The sequence below is a fragment of the Arachis stenosperma genome, chromosome 6 (assembly GCF_014773155.1).
Source record: "Arachis stenosperma cultivar V10309 chromosome 6, arast.V10309.gnm1.PFL2, whole genome shotgun sequence".
NCBI classification, from domain to species: Eukaryota; Viridiplantae; Streptophyta; class Magnoliopsida; order Fabales; family Fabaceae; genus Arachis; species Arachis stenosperma.
The window spans coordinates 41,883,363-41,898,612 of NC_080382.1; the positions used below are offsets into that span (position 1 = coordinate 41,883,363).

The window sequence follows — 15,250 nt, forward strand, 5'->3', positions numbered from 1 at the left end:
AATTATTATAATTATCAGTAAAGATTTTTTTAGTAGTCATAAAAACCTATAATTTGTCATTATAATATATGAATATGATGAAAAATATACAATTATCACAAAAAAATTAACTAAAAACATAGTAGCAATAATAATGCTGCTACCGCTAAAAATTTACTATTAGAACTGATTTTTCTTATAGTGACAATTAAGTTAAAAAATATTAGATGATACAATTTTTCTTTTAAAAACAAAAATTAGTCGACTCTATTTTTTCTACTAAAAATATCAATTCGCTGACATTCCGCTTGAATTAAAGGAAAATGTAACCAATGATAAACATACTTCTCACTATTCACTAATGGTGGTCATCACATCTAAGAACGAAGTAGAGGGTTTCTATAGAGGTTATGTAGTCTCCTTAGTCCCAATGAATCAATATTTTTGTCTTATGTTCCTCAAGTGGTTGAAAGATGAATAATATAATTAAAAGATAAAATAAACTAAACATGTCATCAAGATGAATTAAATGTGTTAAAAGACCCTTGATAAATTATAGGACCATTAATAAACTTGTCATCTAATTAAAAGACCATGGGAATTTTCGGATCAATCTCTCTGGTCACACTTTCACCAGTATTAACTAGATTAATAATAAAATTGTCAAATTCTCCATTAGAATGATGGAACTCATCTTACATCAGAGAAGCTTACAAGCTAATATACAAGTTGACTAATTATAACTGCCAACTAACTCTACAGCTGTCAACTAAGCAACTTAACCATAGATAAACCATTTAGAATAATTAACTTAACCATGCCTATAACCATTAGCTACCAGGTTGGCAGATTGTCGTCTAACCAATCACAACTAATTAAATAATAATTTGGCTTAGATTTAAGGCCAATCTTTTCATGTCTTTAATTTTGGTCTCGAAATCATCGAAATTATTTTTTGTAGTAAGTTTTAAATATTAAAAAATTGTTTATTTTTATATTTTAATTTAAATATTAATTTTTATCTCTTTTTAGTAAGTTAGACAAGTGTATATAGACACCATAACATACACCTAAATTTAATGCATATATCATAATGAACAAAGGAATAAAAAAGACTTATTATTGCAATGGCTCTCTTCTATTATACCCTTGCAAGGGAATAAATTAAAGTAACCACAACAACAAAGAAACACAAAATACAAGAAGAAGATCATTAATGCATGCATGCAAAATCCTTACTGCTAACAACAAACTAAATATATAAAAAGTGATTATTTAATTAATTTTTGGTGGAAATGATTGTCTTCAAATAAAGAGGGTCACAAGGAATAGCAAGTGCGCCCTCCTGAGAGAAACCGTACTCCTCTTCAGCTTGCTTTAAGAGTTGAACAAAGTCAGGGTTATCCAAATGCCCCAATTCAATGAAGAACCTCTCTTCCTTCCAACCTTGTGTTGCAATCACCACAAAATGCCCCTCTTTCACTCCTTTCTCATCATCATGTGACGATGATGAGAACAACAATTTCTTCATCATTGGTAACAACCCTCCCTTTCCCTTCCTCCATAATAATCCTCCTCTACTACTAATACTTCCTCTTTTAGCCATGTGTCTAGAGAAGAAAAGGTTCATCTATTGAAAAACTGTTGCATGCAATATCCCAATATATATAGAGGCTGCTGTGAGATACTTAATCAATAATGGGAAGTAATTGATTAAATCTTGGTACGTATAGATAAGCATATATATATATATATAGTATAATCGACAATGGCATGTGAGTTCTCATTAATGGTGACTGTCACTGTTTCTCCAATTTCGGGGAAATTTTAGCTAAGAGATAGGAAGATTCTCAGATGATGTCACAATAAGAATGTTTGGCATTTAATTATTTGCGTTTTTCTGAGAGCGTTTAAGGCCTAAAGAGTAGGTAATGTAGTCATTGCTAAATTATTGTTTAGCTATTAGAGTTTGGAAGAATTCAAATAAGACAAATTGATCAAGATTTATTGATTTATTTATGTATTTATTTATTTCTTTACTATTATTATTATTATTATTATTAGTTTAGATTCTGTTGGTATTAAAAAATGAGTTTTGTCTTTCATTGATGGAAAACTGGGGAAGAGAGAATTGAAAAGTGTATGATTTGATCATTTGAGAGATAACAGATTGGTATGTTATTGTGTTATTTACATAGCTAGTGGAGGGAAACATAAGCAACTAATTCTATTATGAAATTTAGAGACTAAGTAACAGTTATATCTTGCTTTGTATGAGCTGATTCTGGATCATTTTTACTTCTGCATGGGTTATCTGTTATCCTCCCTCAAATTCATGTTACTCTTTGTGTAACCCTGAATTTGTCTCTAAATTTCTCAAACAATATCATGGACAATGACTTCGTGAATATATTTGCATCTTAAGAAAAAGATAGACTGCGCACCACATGTAGTTTTTGTTGATTAACTCTTTAATACACGAAATGCAAGTCCAATTCAAAGTGTTTGGTTCAACTATGAAAAATTGATTTGCCGGCAAGAGAACTGCACTACTATTGTAGGAGAATAAGGTAGGAATAGCTGAGGATGAAATGCGAAGCTCTTGCATCAGATACTGGATCTAGATGATGTCAAAGTCAGTAGCAGTGAGTACACGATATTCAACTTCAGAAGATGACCAGCTCAATGAAGCTTGTTTTCTACTCAACGATGATACTAGATCTAGATGATGTCAGAGTCAGCAGCAGTAAGTACACGATATTCAACTTTAGGGGATGATCAGCTTACTGAAACATGTTTTCTACTCAACCATGATACTAAATTCAATCCTAGATAGATACCATAACCACAAGTTGATCGTTGATAGTTAATATTAGACTCCAGTATGAGTTTGCAAAGCCAAAAATGCTCAATTAGAACAAACATGAAAAGTAAGTCCAACTACAAAAAAAAAAAAAAAATTGATCTATGATCATGGTAAAACTAGTGAAAAGGGTGACTAGAGATCTATGGTCACGGTTTTTTTATCGTAACCTATTTTGTCATGGTCATAGTTTTATAATCACGGTTTTTTAGTTGTGGTCACAGTTTCAATTTTTAAATTCTAACATTTTAGGCCACGTTTTTTTTTTACCGTAATCATAGGTTACTTTATGTTCATGTGTAAAAACCGTGACCATAGCCACGGACGAAGAAACAACGACGATGACAACAGACGCACAGGGAGCACCAAAACGCGACGACATAGTACAGTGAGCCACGGATGGAGACGACGACACCATAAATTCAATGACGATGCAGGGAGCAGTGCAGTGGTGGTAGCCAGCGGCGACGATTTGGCCAGTGGCTGCGAGGAAAAGACCCCTTTCTAAGTGTATTAGTGTGTGTGTGAGACATTGAGAGACTCGAGTGAGGGGAAGCGGGAATTGGGGTTAGGTTTTTTTTTGTAACAACAACAAAACGATGCCATTTCGGGTGTGGGGGGAAGGGGGTGGTAGGGCAAAAAAAGGACCAAAAACATCTTTAGGTTACCCCCAAGAACTGAAATCATAGACCCCTTTTAGATCATCTTTTTGTAAAACCACGACTATAGACCTTTTTAGGTCACGCACCAAAACCGTGAAGACGCCTTTAGGTCACCTTCAAAAATTGTGACTATAGACTCCTTTTAGGTCACTCTTTTTCAAAAAACTGTAGCCATAGATCCATTTAAGTCATCCCCAAAATTGTGACCATAGATACCTTTAGGTCACTCTCTAAAATCATGCATGACCATACACCCTTTTAAGTCACTCTTCAAAACTTTGACTATAGACCCTTTTAGGTTACTCTTTCGTAAAATTGTGACTATAGATCTTTTTAAGTTATCTCCTAAAACTGTGACCATAGATCCTTGTAAATCATCCCTTAAAATTGTGACCATAGACCCCTTTAGGTCACTCACTAAAATCGTGACCATAGATCCTTTTAGGTCATTTTATTTTAAAAATCGTGACTATAAACTCTTTTAGGTTATCTTTCAAAATTGTGACCTATATTTCTTTTTAGATCACCCCATAACTATGACCATAAACCTTTTTAAGCTACACCTTTTTTAAAAAATCCATGACCATAAATTCTTAGGATTATGATTTTTTACCGTAACAAAAAAAAATTATAGCCATAGACCTAAAAGTGTTGTGGTGTATCCCTGATTAACACTACTAGCCAACTACTTTAATATTCTCTTAACACACTTCCAATAACTTTCTAAGGGCTTATGCATGTACTGATTAACTTTGTTAAGAAATAATGAAATTTTAGGGCAAGTTGAAGTTATATATTGTAAAGAGCCTACAAGGATCAATATAAAAAGAAGGTTTTGCAAATACATCATCCCCATATTAGATAATTTCATAGAGGTAATCATAAGGGTTGGTACAGCAACAGTATTACTCATGTTTGCTTTAACTAAACCATCTTTAATATTTTATGTCTGACACAAGTGAAAAGAATTAGAGGACAATTTATGTACTTCTATGCCCAAAATTAAGAGAATTCAACCAAGTCATCATGTGAGAAAATATTGTTTAGTTTAGAAATTATAGATTGAATTTTAAAATTATCATTACCCATAATTAAGATGTCATCTACATACACTAAAAATGTAAAAAAAAAAATTATCAGATTGTTTAAAAACAAAGAAGTTTTTAAGTGATCTCTTTGGAACACAAACATAGCCAGAGTTGATGATAGCTTGATAAATCGAGCTCTAAGTGCTTGCTTAAGCACATAGAGTAATTTATTAAGTTTGCATATATAATAACCCAGTTTTTCATAAAATAATTTTTTAGATTTTCTGTAATTAAAATTCATAAAATTTGATGAGAATCACAGTTCACTTCGTGTTAACAAGGCAGGTCATTATTAAAAATAAAAAAAAATATAAAATAAATTTATCTAATAAAAGATTATTTTTTGTATAAGACAAAAAGTCCTTCTCAATGATGGCAATTAATTATCAGATCCAAATTCATTCGATAAAGAACTTTTACAACTATTCTTTTATCTGTTTAGCTTCACCAAAATATTTTAAAAATATTTTAGAGCTAAAATAATATATGATAATGGTATTTCTCATACTAATATAATTATCTACTTTATCGGATACAATAAAAATAAGTGATCAAATAATTATTACTTTTGGTAATTATCCTCCAAAAATTTATCCTTCCTACATATTTTTTCACTCATATATACATCTCCTTTTACCATTTCTTAATCACCACAAATTAAATTTACCATGTAGTGAATTTACCTAAAGATAAGGATAATTAAGTCATCAAATTACATCATCATATGACACTTAAAATTACCCAAAATTTATCCCCTGAAAAGTCAGCACTTCATCTCCTCTAAAACCATCATATGTTAACATTTATATGGTTAATTGGTCACCAAGAGAGAATATTAGAGATAATATTACATAAGTAAAAGGGAAAAGAAAATTAAAATTTTCAATCTTATCTCTCCTATTTCTCAATGTCATTCTTTCTCTCTTTTCTTCTCATTATTGTCTCATCCTTATTACAAACATCAACAATTTAATAAAAGAAAAAGAAAGAAAGAAAGAAAAATGTAACATTTTCACTATCAGAATGTCATATTTCTGACTGCATCACTCTAATAACAAGGATATTACGATGACCTTTATGTATATAATATAATTAAATAGGAGCCTTTAACTGAAAACTTTATCGACTTTTTTTTGAAAAAACGAAAATATTTTTCTTTTTTGCGTACATATATACATACAAATGATCACAATACTATTACATATCCAAGAAGAATAAAACAAGCATATATATATATATACACATACACAGCCATATCATAAAATCAACTCCTATCCCTCTTTACAAAATATAGTGATAAGGCTGTAGTTGGTGAGAACCTAACCAGACAGTCTCACCAGAAGAATTTCAGAATTGTCATAAAAGAATATATTTAAGAAAGTTTGTTTTACAGTAGTGATCATTGCTCGTTTTATGATTCTTTTTGATAAATTATCCTTTCCTTAAATATCGATCATTGGGCTTTTTTTTTAAATAAAAAAGTGCTTTTATACAACCACTCTTACCAAAAATTCATCCAATCACAGCCTCCGACCCAAAACTAGTTCACGTTCAAACAATCACAGCCTCCTGCCCAAAATACACCATAACACATCAATACATGTCAAGAGATTGATGTGTGCGCATATTTAGTATTTTTATTTACCTCCAAAATCAAGAAAACCATTTTTAATAATATTCAACTAAATCAACTTTCAAAAATCATTTTTATCAACAACCACACACGATTCAAGCAATCAATAATTCAATCCAGTAAACAACACATCTATAACTCACATAATCACAAAAATACATTATTTACATTAATATCTATTTATAATAATTCTGTATTATAAAATAAATTTTAAGAAAAACCCCTAACCCCACGCCCACTGGTGCCCTGTTCTCCCTCCTTACCTTTTCCTCTCTTCCCCATTCCCGGATCTCTCTCTCTTTTTCCCCTCTCTTTCTTTTATTTTTCTTCGCGCGTGTGTGTGTAACGAAAGGGGGTGGGGATGCGGCTGAGGGTGAGTGATGGTGAGGTGAGTGTTTAGTTTCTAGGGTTAAGATAAACTTTAGGTAAGAGTAATTTTGTAATTTTAATAATAATAATATTTATAAAAATACTATTTAATTATCAACTAAAAGTTTATTTTTAAATAAATACTCGAATTCAATAATTAGAGGTAATTACACCGATTTCTTTTTATTACTAAATATTTAAAATATAATATCTAAAATTCTCATTATTATTACTAGCGGCTCAACAGGCACTTCAGCCGCTTTTCTATTATTGTGAAGAGATTAATTTTTATAATTTTATTTTTAAAATTATAAATTTAATAAAATAATCTAAACATTAAAAATAAAAAATTAAAAACAAAATAAAAATTTTATAAGTTATTTAACTTTTAGAATGTATAAAATTTATAAATTTAAATTAAATAAGATATTAAACAAATTTACTATATTGTTATTATGTATAACAAAATAAAAATAAAGATTTAGAAATATTATTTAAAATTAACTATTTAGAAACGTTATTAAATTTATTTATTTATTTTTAGTAATATTTAGTTTGAAGTAGAGATAAAAATTTATATTTAAAACACTTTTATCTTGCATAATTCTATTTGATAATTTTTTTATTTTATATTTAATTTTGTAAACTATCTTTAACTACATTATTTTATTCAAAATTATTAATCTATATTTTTATTATATCGCTTCACTATATCAAACACTATTCTTTCTCTTACTATATATTGTCCTCTATACACATATATGTCATTGTCTCATCGTCACTATTATATTATCTTGCTCTCCTTTCTCATTTTTTTCTTCTCCTTCCACATTCTCTTTATCGGATCATTATTAATTATTACCAAGAATCATCGTCGCAACTTTTTTCTTGTCTATCACTTTGATTTATAACTATTGATTGTGTTAACTTTTATAAGTTGTTGAAGTTTTGCTAAAAGAATTAAGATATAAAGTATTTAAAATTTTTCGAAATTATCAAAATTTAATGTCAGTAATCCTAAAAAACAATATCAAAATATATTATTTTCAACCAAAATAGTAAAAAATAGTACATAATTGTAAATTTTTTAACTAATAATTATAAACTTAAGTCGCAGTTTAATATAGTACCTTACGACAGAAGGCAACCATTGCTATCCATATTTGACTACTATTTTATAAGTTTCATATTTTTTTTATTGTGCACATCAATTAAACTATAATTTATTATTTCATTTTACATGTTTTGAAATAATATCATCGTATTATAAGGATGAGATTAATTTCCATAATCTATACGAATCTTCTTATTATTTTATTCGTCATTTGAATACTATCCAAAAAAAATAGTTAGTTAAAGTGAAACACTATATAAAGAGACACATAAAACTTTTAGGTTTATTGTTCTGGTTTGTTTCTTAAACCTCACTTAATATACTCAAATTTAATAGCTTTGATGGTGGTGATTCTTTGTAATTAGTTAAAAAGTTACAACTTTCTCTTTCTCTTTCTAACTCTCCTTACGATTTTGAACAAATTTAATTTTATTATTAAATAATTTTTTAAGTTTAGAATATTTTTAACTTCCTATATATAATAAGTATCTTTTAAATTATCTAGTGCATAAAAGGTTACAACTTTTTATGTATCTTGAAAGTTAAAAATTAAAGTTAAATGAGATTTGTTTTTTTATTAAGTACAAAAATAAACAATAAATCTAAATGATATTAGTTCCTTTATTAAGATAGAGAAATTCCTTGAAAGGATAATATTAAGTTCCATATTCTTATATATGAGAACATGTACCATTTATTATATTATATATAATCTTTGTACCATATAACAAAAGGTGAAAATCTATAAAGTCAATACAAAGAGTTGCCCACAACTTTAGTTTTCAAGACTATATTTACCCTCTAACAAACCATTTCATAAAGCAAATTATAAGGACAAAATAGTCATAAAATTTATTTTAAAAAATCTAATAATTTCTCACTAACATAAAAATAGTTTTATTACTCCTATAACCATGATAACACATCTCCCAACAAATAAATATAGAGTGTCTGCAAATTGTTAATAAATAAAAAATGGACTAAGTAAACATCAATATCTTCACATTTTTTTACCATCTTCATATTTTGTTTAATTCTATGTTAGGTTTAGTTTATATCCTTTATTTTATCAATGTCTTTATATTCTTTACTGTAAAACTCGGTTAATTAATGACTAATTAACCCATAAATTAGAATTTATTTTAGAAAGCCAAAAATGTGATTTTTATGGCTTAATATGATAGAGAAAATTGAGACAAGAATTTTGATACCAATTTTATAGAGATCAGACCAAGATTGGACCGAACAGGCCAAACCGGGACAACCGGACCCATATTGGGCCCTTGACCTAACATAACTAAACCTAAAATTCTACTTTTCAGCACTCTCTCTCCTGTCTACACACAATGCAAGAACACGCTGAAATTACAAGGAATGGGGGAAGAACACTCTCTCAAAGTTCTAACCCTTGTTTGATCTTCAAACCACCAAAACTTTTGATCTAGATCTCTGATTGCTGCACCGTTTGCGGCCACTCATTCAACACGAAGAGATCTACAAAACCCACTACTTTGTTCTTGAGGTAAGCCAGGATTTTGGTTCAGTTCTTCATCCCTTAATTTTGAATTTCATGGAGAAAAGTGTTGAGATTTTAGACTCTTTGATGTTATAGGACCCAACTCTCTTGAAGGAGAAGATTAATCTTGTCTCCTTGAATCTTAGGTGTAGTAAAATTCTCAACCCTAGTAGAATTTATTGTTCTATGATGATTGGGTATTGAGTTATTGTGTTTGGGTATGATAATTGTGGCTTAGGTAGTGTATCTGTGAATATTGAAGCTTGATTGAGATTTTGGAAAGCTTGGAAAAGGGCTTTGGTGTGCTAAAAATCTATTCTTGGAGGTGTTGAGACCTTGAGAGCTTGTGGAAAAGTGATTTGGAAGTGCTCCGATTGAGCGGGGGAAATCGGCTAAGGTATGGTCTCGGTTTCCTGTATCTAAAATGTAATATGGTGTGAAAACTTAGGCTAGAGGCCTTAAGATAGGCATTGAATTGTTGATGTTGTTGAATGGTTGAGATATATTATGTGATCATATATGTGATTATGAATATTGATGCCTTGATGGTGTGATGTTTGAGAAAAATGCATCTTGTGATATATGCTTGATGAATGATTCAGGTTGATTTGTGGGTGAAACCATGTTGATGGTGAGTATGACACTGATTATGTATAATGATGGTTGATTGGGAATTGTGTTGTTTGAAATTGAGATGAGGAAGGATGTATGACATGTTAATGTGTTTGAAATATGGCCATTTAATTGATATGGGTTGAAATAGTGGGATGGTGGTTGTGAATTTTAATGTATGAATTGAGGAGGCTTGAGGTTGACTTTTGGTATGTCTTGGTTGATTTTGAAAAGGGTTAAAATTGGTTTGTTTTGAAAATAGCACTTTGTAGTTTTGTATGAAAATGTGGTTTTTGGGCCTACTTTGGTAGAACATAACTTGAGCACCGGATCCCTGATTTATGCCAAACTTATTTAGAAATAAAATTGGATCCGGGATGTGTATGCCGTTCGAAGAACGGGCAAAAAATGATTTGAAACGGAGAAGTTATGTCCGTCGGAAGATTGGAGTTTGAAACTGTGAATTCTGCAGCTTTTAAGTTAGAAAAATTTTGGCAGAATGCACCCTCACGCCTAGGCGTGATTGACGCGGACGCGTCGTTTTCACTACCCACGCGTGCGCGTGGCCGACGCATACGCGTCGGTGGGCTGCACCAATTGCCTAGCCAAATTCCCGTTTGTTGTGCGAGAATTGTGCTAGTTTTGTGCGTGGGGCACAAACCGCATCCACGCGTACGTGTGGCTGATGCGTAGGCGTCACTTGGCCTTTCTTCCATCCACGCGTGCGCGTAGGCAATGCGCACGTGTGACCCTGTTTTCTCTCCAAAGTTGATTTTTGAGTTTTTAAAGCCAACTTTCATACTTCTAAGCCTCCGATCTCACCCCTTATGTGTTAAATCTTTATGACATGCCTAGCGATGGGAAAGAAGCTAGGGATTGTGGTAACTTGTGAATGAAGGAAGGGGAGAAATAATGATCAATGATGATCAAATATGAGCCGATGGGTGGTGGAAGTGCTTTATGTGCCATGAGCCGATGGGCTGTATTTGTTAATAAATTGGCTGGATATGGATTGAATTTTGAGCCGGATGGCTGAGTTATTGCCGAATTACGACAGAGCCATTTTTTATTTATGGCTGAGTATGATTGCATATATACATATTGAATGAAATGTGAATGTTGCACTTCCACTATCTGAGATACGAGTTTTTCTAGATGAAAGCAGTGGCTAGCCACCACGTGCTCTAGGTGGAGACTCGATACTCTGCTGACCTTATGTCGTAAGTATGGCCGGACACTGTGAAAGTTCCGGATGAGCTCTCCCAAGTGAATATGAATTATGAATTATGTTGAGTATAACTCGAGTTGAGGATGTACGACAGAGGAACAGTCCAATAGTTAGCTACCAGGACTTGTCGAGTTGGCTTTATAACTGACAGATGAGACTCATCAGCCATTAGGACATGCATTCATCATATGCATATTATGTGAATTGTTTGGAATTGCCTAATTGTCTGTATATTACTTGCTAATTGTCTAAATGCCATATCTACTTCCTATTTGTATATCTCTTGTCTGATTTAACTGTGGTTGCCATATTATACTCCTGCTGGTGGTTGGGAGGTCTGAAGGAATTGGAAAGGAAAGTATTAGTTAGACTGAAGATCTTTAGTCAGTTGTCATTATAGTTTAGCCTGTTTATAAGCTTTGAATAATTTGTTGGAAGTTCTAGGATTGCCTTTGGCTTTCCTAGGACATTACATGTTAGATATGTGGGCACTGTTACCATATAGAGAACCTTCGGTTCTTACCAATGCCAATTTTGTGGTTTTCAGATGCAGGACGTGTGGCTTCTCGTTGAAGCATGCTGAAGACTTCTAGATTAGCGAAGATCCTTGGTTCTCGGGACTTTACTTTTGTTTTATGTTTATACTTAGATACTTTTATCTCCACTAAATAATACAAACTGTGATGACTCCTCTTAGAGGAGATTTTGGAGAATAGGTTTTCTGTATTTTGTCCCTTGGGGTTTCCTTTGGGTTTATTGCTTTATATATTTACATGTATATATTTCTATGCTCAGATCGGTCATCTTCGCAACCGGATGTTGAGTTTTGATATTCCTGTTTTTGGCACTCTTGTGTATATATATAATCTCGCGTTGGTTCATCATTTATTTGTTACATTTTCGATCGGAGCTTTGCGCTTTTGAGTTACGATTTTGTTTTACCCTTTTTTCTTCAAAGGCTCCTAGTTATAATCATTTTTCACACTATTATACGTATTAAATTTTATTTTAGAGGTCGTAATACCTTGCCATCTCTGAATTATGACTTAAGCATAAGACTCTGTATGGTAGGGTGTTACATTATGGTATCAGAGCAGTTCGTTCTTGTAGAGCCTGAGGGACAGACTGACTATGCTTTAGTGCATTATCTATATGTGCGTTATGTGCTATTAGTATATCTACTTAATATAACTGGCATAAACGTTCATGAGCATGCATTTGGGACTTTGAAGCACTAAATTTTCGATATTGAGACTGATCAACTTGATATCGATTGTTTGGTGTGTATAGAAACCAGATGGCAATTCGTGGACGCGGTCGAGGTCATGGGAGAGGTTGTACAAATTCTCAGGGGCCGCGTACCAACCCAAATGACCCGATAGATTTTATGGCAGCATTGGATAACATGGCTTCTGCTATGCAGGCCACTGTAGAGGCTCTTGGGCAATAGATGAACAACCATGGCAATGACAGAGGTGGAGCTCAAGGCCCGATAACACTGGCAACCTTCTTAAAGGTTAATCCACCTAAGTTCAAGGGAACTACTAGCCCGACTGAAGCCGATACCTGGTTTCAGGCGATGAAGCGAGCACTGCAAGCGCAGGTGGTACCTGAGGGGTAGTGTGTTGAGTTTGCTACCTATTTGCTCACTGGGGAAGTATCGCATTGGTGGCAAGGAGTCTGACGTCTCTTGCAGCAGGGTGATGACTATATCACCTAGGATGCCTTTCGGGAGAAATTCTATAAGAAGTACTCTCTTCTACTCTCTTCTTTCTTCTTTTGCTCGAGGACGAGCAAACATTTTAAGTTTGGTGTGGTAAAAGCGTTGCTTTTTCATAACCATTTATGGCATCCAAGGCCGGAGAAACCTCTAAAAAGAGGAAAGGGAAGGCAAAAGCTTCCACCTCCGAGTCATGGGAGATGGATAGATTCCTCTCAAGGGTGCATCAAGTCCACTTCTATGAAGTTGTGGCCTTGAAGAAGGTGATCCCCGAAGTCCCCTTTTCACTCAAAAAGGGTGAATATCCGGAGATCCGCCATGAGATCCGAAGAAGAGGTTGGGAAATACTTACCAACCCCATTCAACAAGTCGGAATCTTGATGGTTCAAGAGTTCTATGCCAATGCATGGATCACAAAGAACCATGACCAAAGTGTGAACCCGAATCCAAAGAATTATCTCACTATGGTTCGGGGGAAATACTTGGATTTTAGTCCGGAGAGTGTGAGGGTGGCGTTCAACTTGCCTATGATGCAAGGAGATGAGCATCCTTACACTAGAAGGGTCAACTTTGATCAAAGGTTGGACCAAGTCCTCACAACCATATGTGAAGAGGGCGCACAATGGAGGCAAGATTCAAGAGGAAAGCCAGTTCAATTGAGAAGGCATAACCTCAAGCCCGTGGCTAGAGGATGGTTAGAGTTCATACAACGCTCAATCATTCCCACTAGCAACCGGTCCGAAGTTACCATAGACCGGGCCATCATGATTCATAGCATCATGATTGGAGAAGAAGTAGAAGTTCATGAGGTTATAGCTCAAGAACTCTACAAGGTGGCAGACAAGACCTCCACTTTGGCAAGGTTAGCCTTTCCTCATCTCATCTGTCACCTCTGTTATTCAGTTGGAGTTGACATAGAGGGAGATACCCCCATTGATGAGGACAAGCCCATCACCAAGAAAAGGATGGAGTACACAAGAGACCCCTCTCACCATGAGATCCCTGAGATTCCTCAAGGGATGCACTTTCCTCCACAAAATTATTGGGAGCAAGTAAACACCTCCCTAGGAGAATTGAATTCCAACATGGGACAACTAAGGGTGGAGCATCAAGAACACTCCATTCTCCTCCATGAAATTAGAGAAGACCAAAGAATCATGAGGGAGGAGCAACAAAGACAAGGAAGAGACATTGAGGAGCTCAAGCACTCCATAGGATCTTCAAGAGCAAGAAAGAGCCGCCATCACTAAGGTGGACCTGTTCCTTGATTTCCTTGTTCTTTATTCTTCTGTTTTTCGATTTTTATGCTTATGGTTATCCATGTTTGTGTCTTGTGATCATTAGTGTCTTAGTGTCTATGCCTTAAAGTTATGAATGTCCTATGAATCCATCACATTTCTTGAATAAAAACGTGCTTAATTGAAAAGGAAAGAATTGCATGAATTCTGAATTTTATAATAGTTTAATTATTTTGATGTGGTGACAACACTTTTGTTCTCTGAATGTATGCTTGAACAGTGCATATGTGTTTTGAACTTGTGGTTCATGAATGTTGGCTCTTGAAAGAATGATGAAAAAGGAGACATGTTACTGAGGATCTGAAAAATCATTAAAATGATTCTTGAAGCAAGAAAAAGCAGAAAAAAAAAAAAGAGAAAAAGCAAACGAAAAAAAAAAAAGAAAAAGAGAAGAAAAACCGAAAAAAAAAGAGAAAGAAAAAGAAAGAATAATAGTTGTGATCCAAGGCAAATAAGAGTGTGCTTAAGAACCCTGGACACCTCTAATTGGGGACTTTAGCAAAGCTGAGTCACAATCTGAAAAGGTTCACCCAATTATGTGTCTGTGGCATGTATGTATCCGGTGGTAATACTGGAAGACAGAGTGCTTTGGGCCACAGCCAAGACTCAATAAGTAGCTGTGTTCAAGAATCATCATACTTAACTAGGAGAATCAATAACACTATCTGGATTCTAAGTTCCTAAAGAAGCCAATCATTCTGAATTACAAGGGATAGAGTGAGATGCCAAAACTATTCAGAGGCAAAAAGATAAAAGCCCCGCTCATCTAATTAATACTGATCTTCATAGATGTTTTTGGAGTTCATTGCATATTCTCTTCTTTTTATCTTATTTGATCTTTAGTTGCTTGGGGACAAGCAACAATCTAAGTTTGGTGTTGTGATGAGCGGATAATTTGTATGCTTTTTGGCATTGTTTTTAGTATATTTTTAGTATGATCTAGTTAGTTTTTAGTATATTTTTATTAGTTTTTAGTTAAAATTCACTTTTCTGGACTTTACTATGGGTTTGTGTGTTTTTCTGTGATTTCAGGTATTTTCTGGCTGAAATTGAGGGACCTGAGCAAAGATCTGATCCAGAGACTCAAAAGGACTGCAGATGCTGTTGGATTCTGACCTCCCTACACTCGAAGTGGATTTTCTGGAGCTACAGAAGCCCAATTGGCGCG

General features: G+C 33.5%; 1 protein-coding gene across 1 annotated transcript; it reads right to left on the reverse strand.

Moving 5' to 3' along the window:
* Positions 1-1,258: 1,258 nt before the first annotated feature.
* LOC130933981 (protein SMALL AUXIN UP-REGULATED RNA 12-like) lies at positions 1,259-1,585 on the reverse strand. The gene has a single exon (XM_057863572.1). It carries the CDS (start codon positions 1,583-1,585, stop codon positions 1,259-1,261), a length of 327 nt encoding a protein of 108 aa, XP_057719555.1.
* Between the last annotated feature and the right edge of the window lie 13,665 nt (positions 1,586-15,250).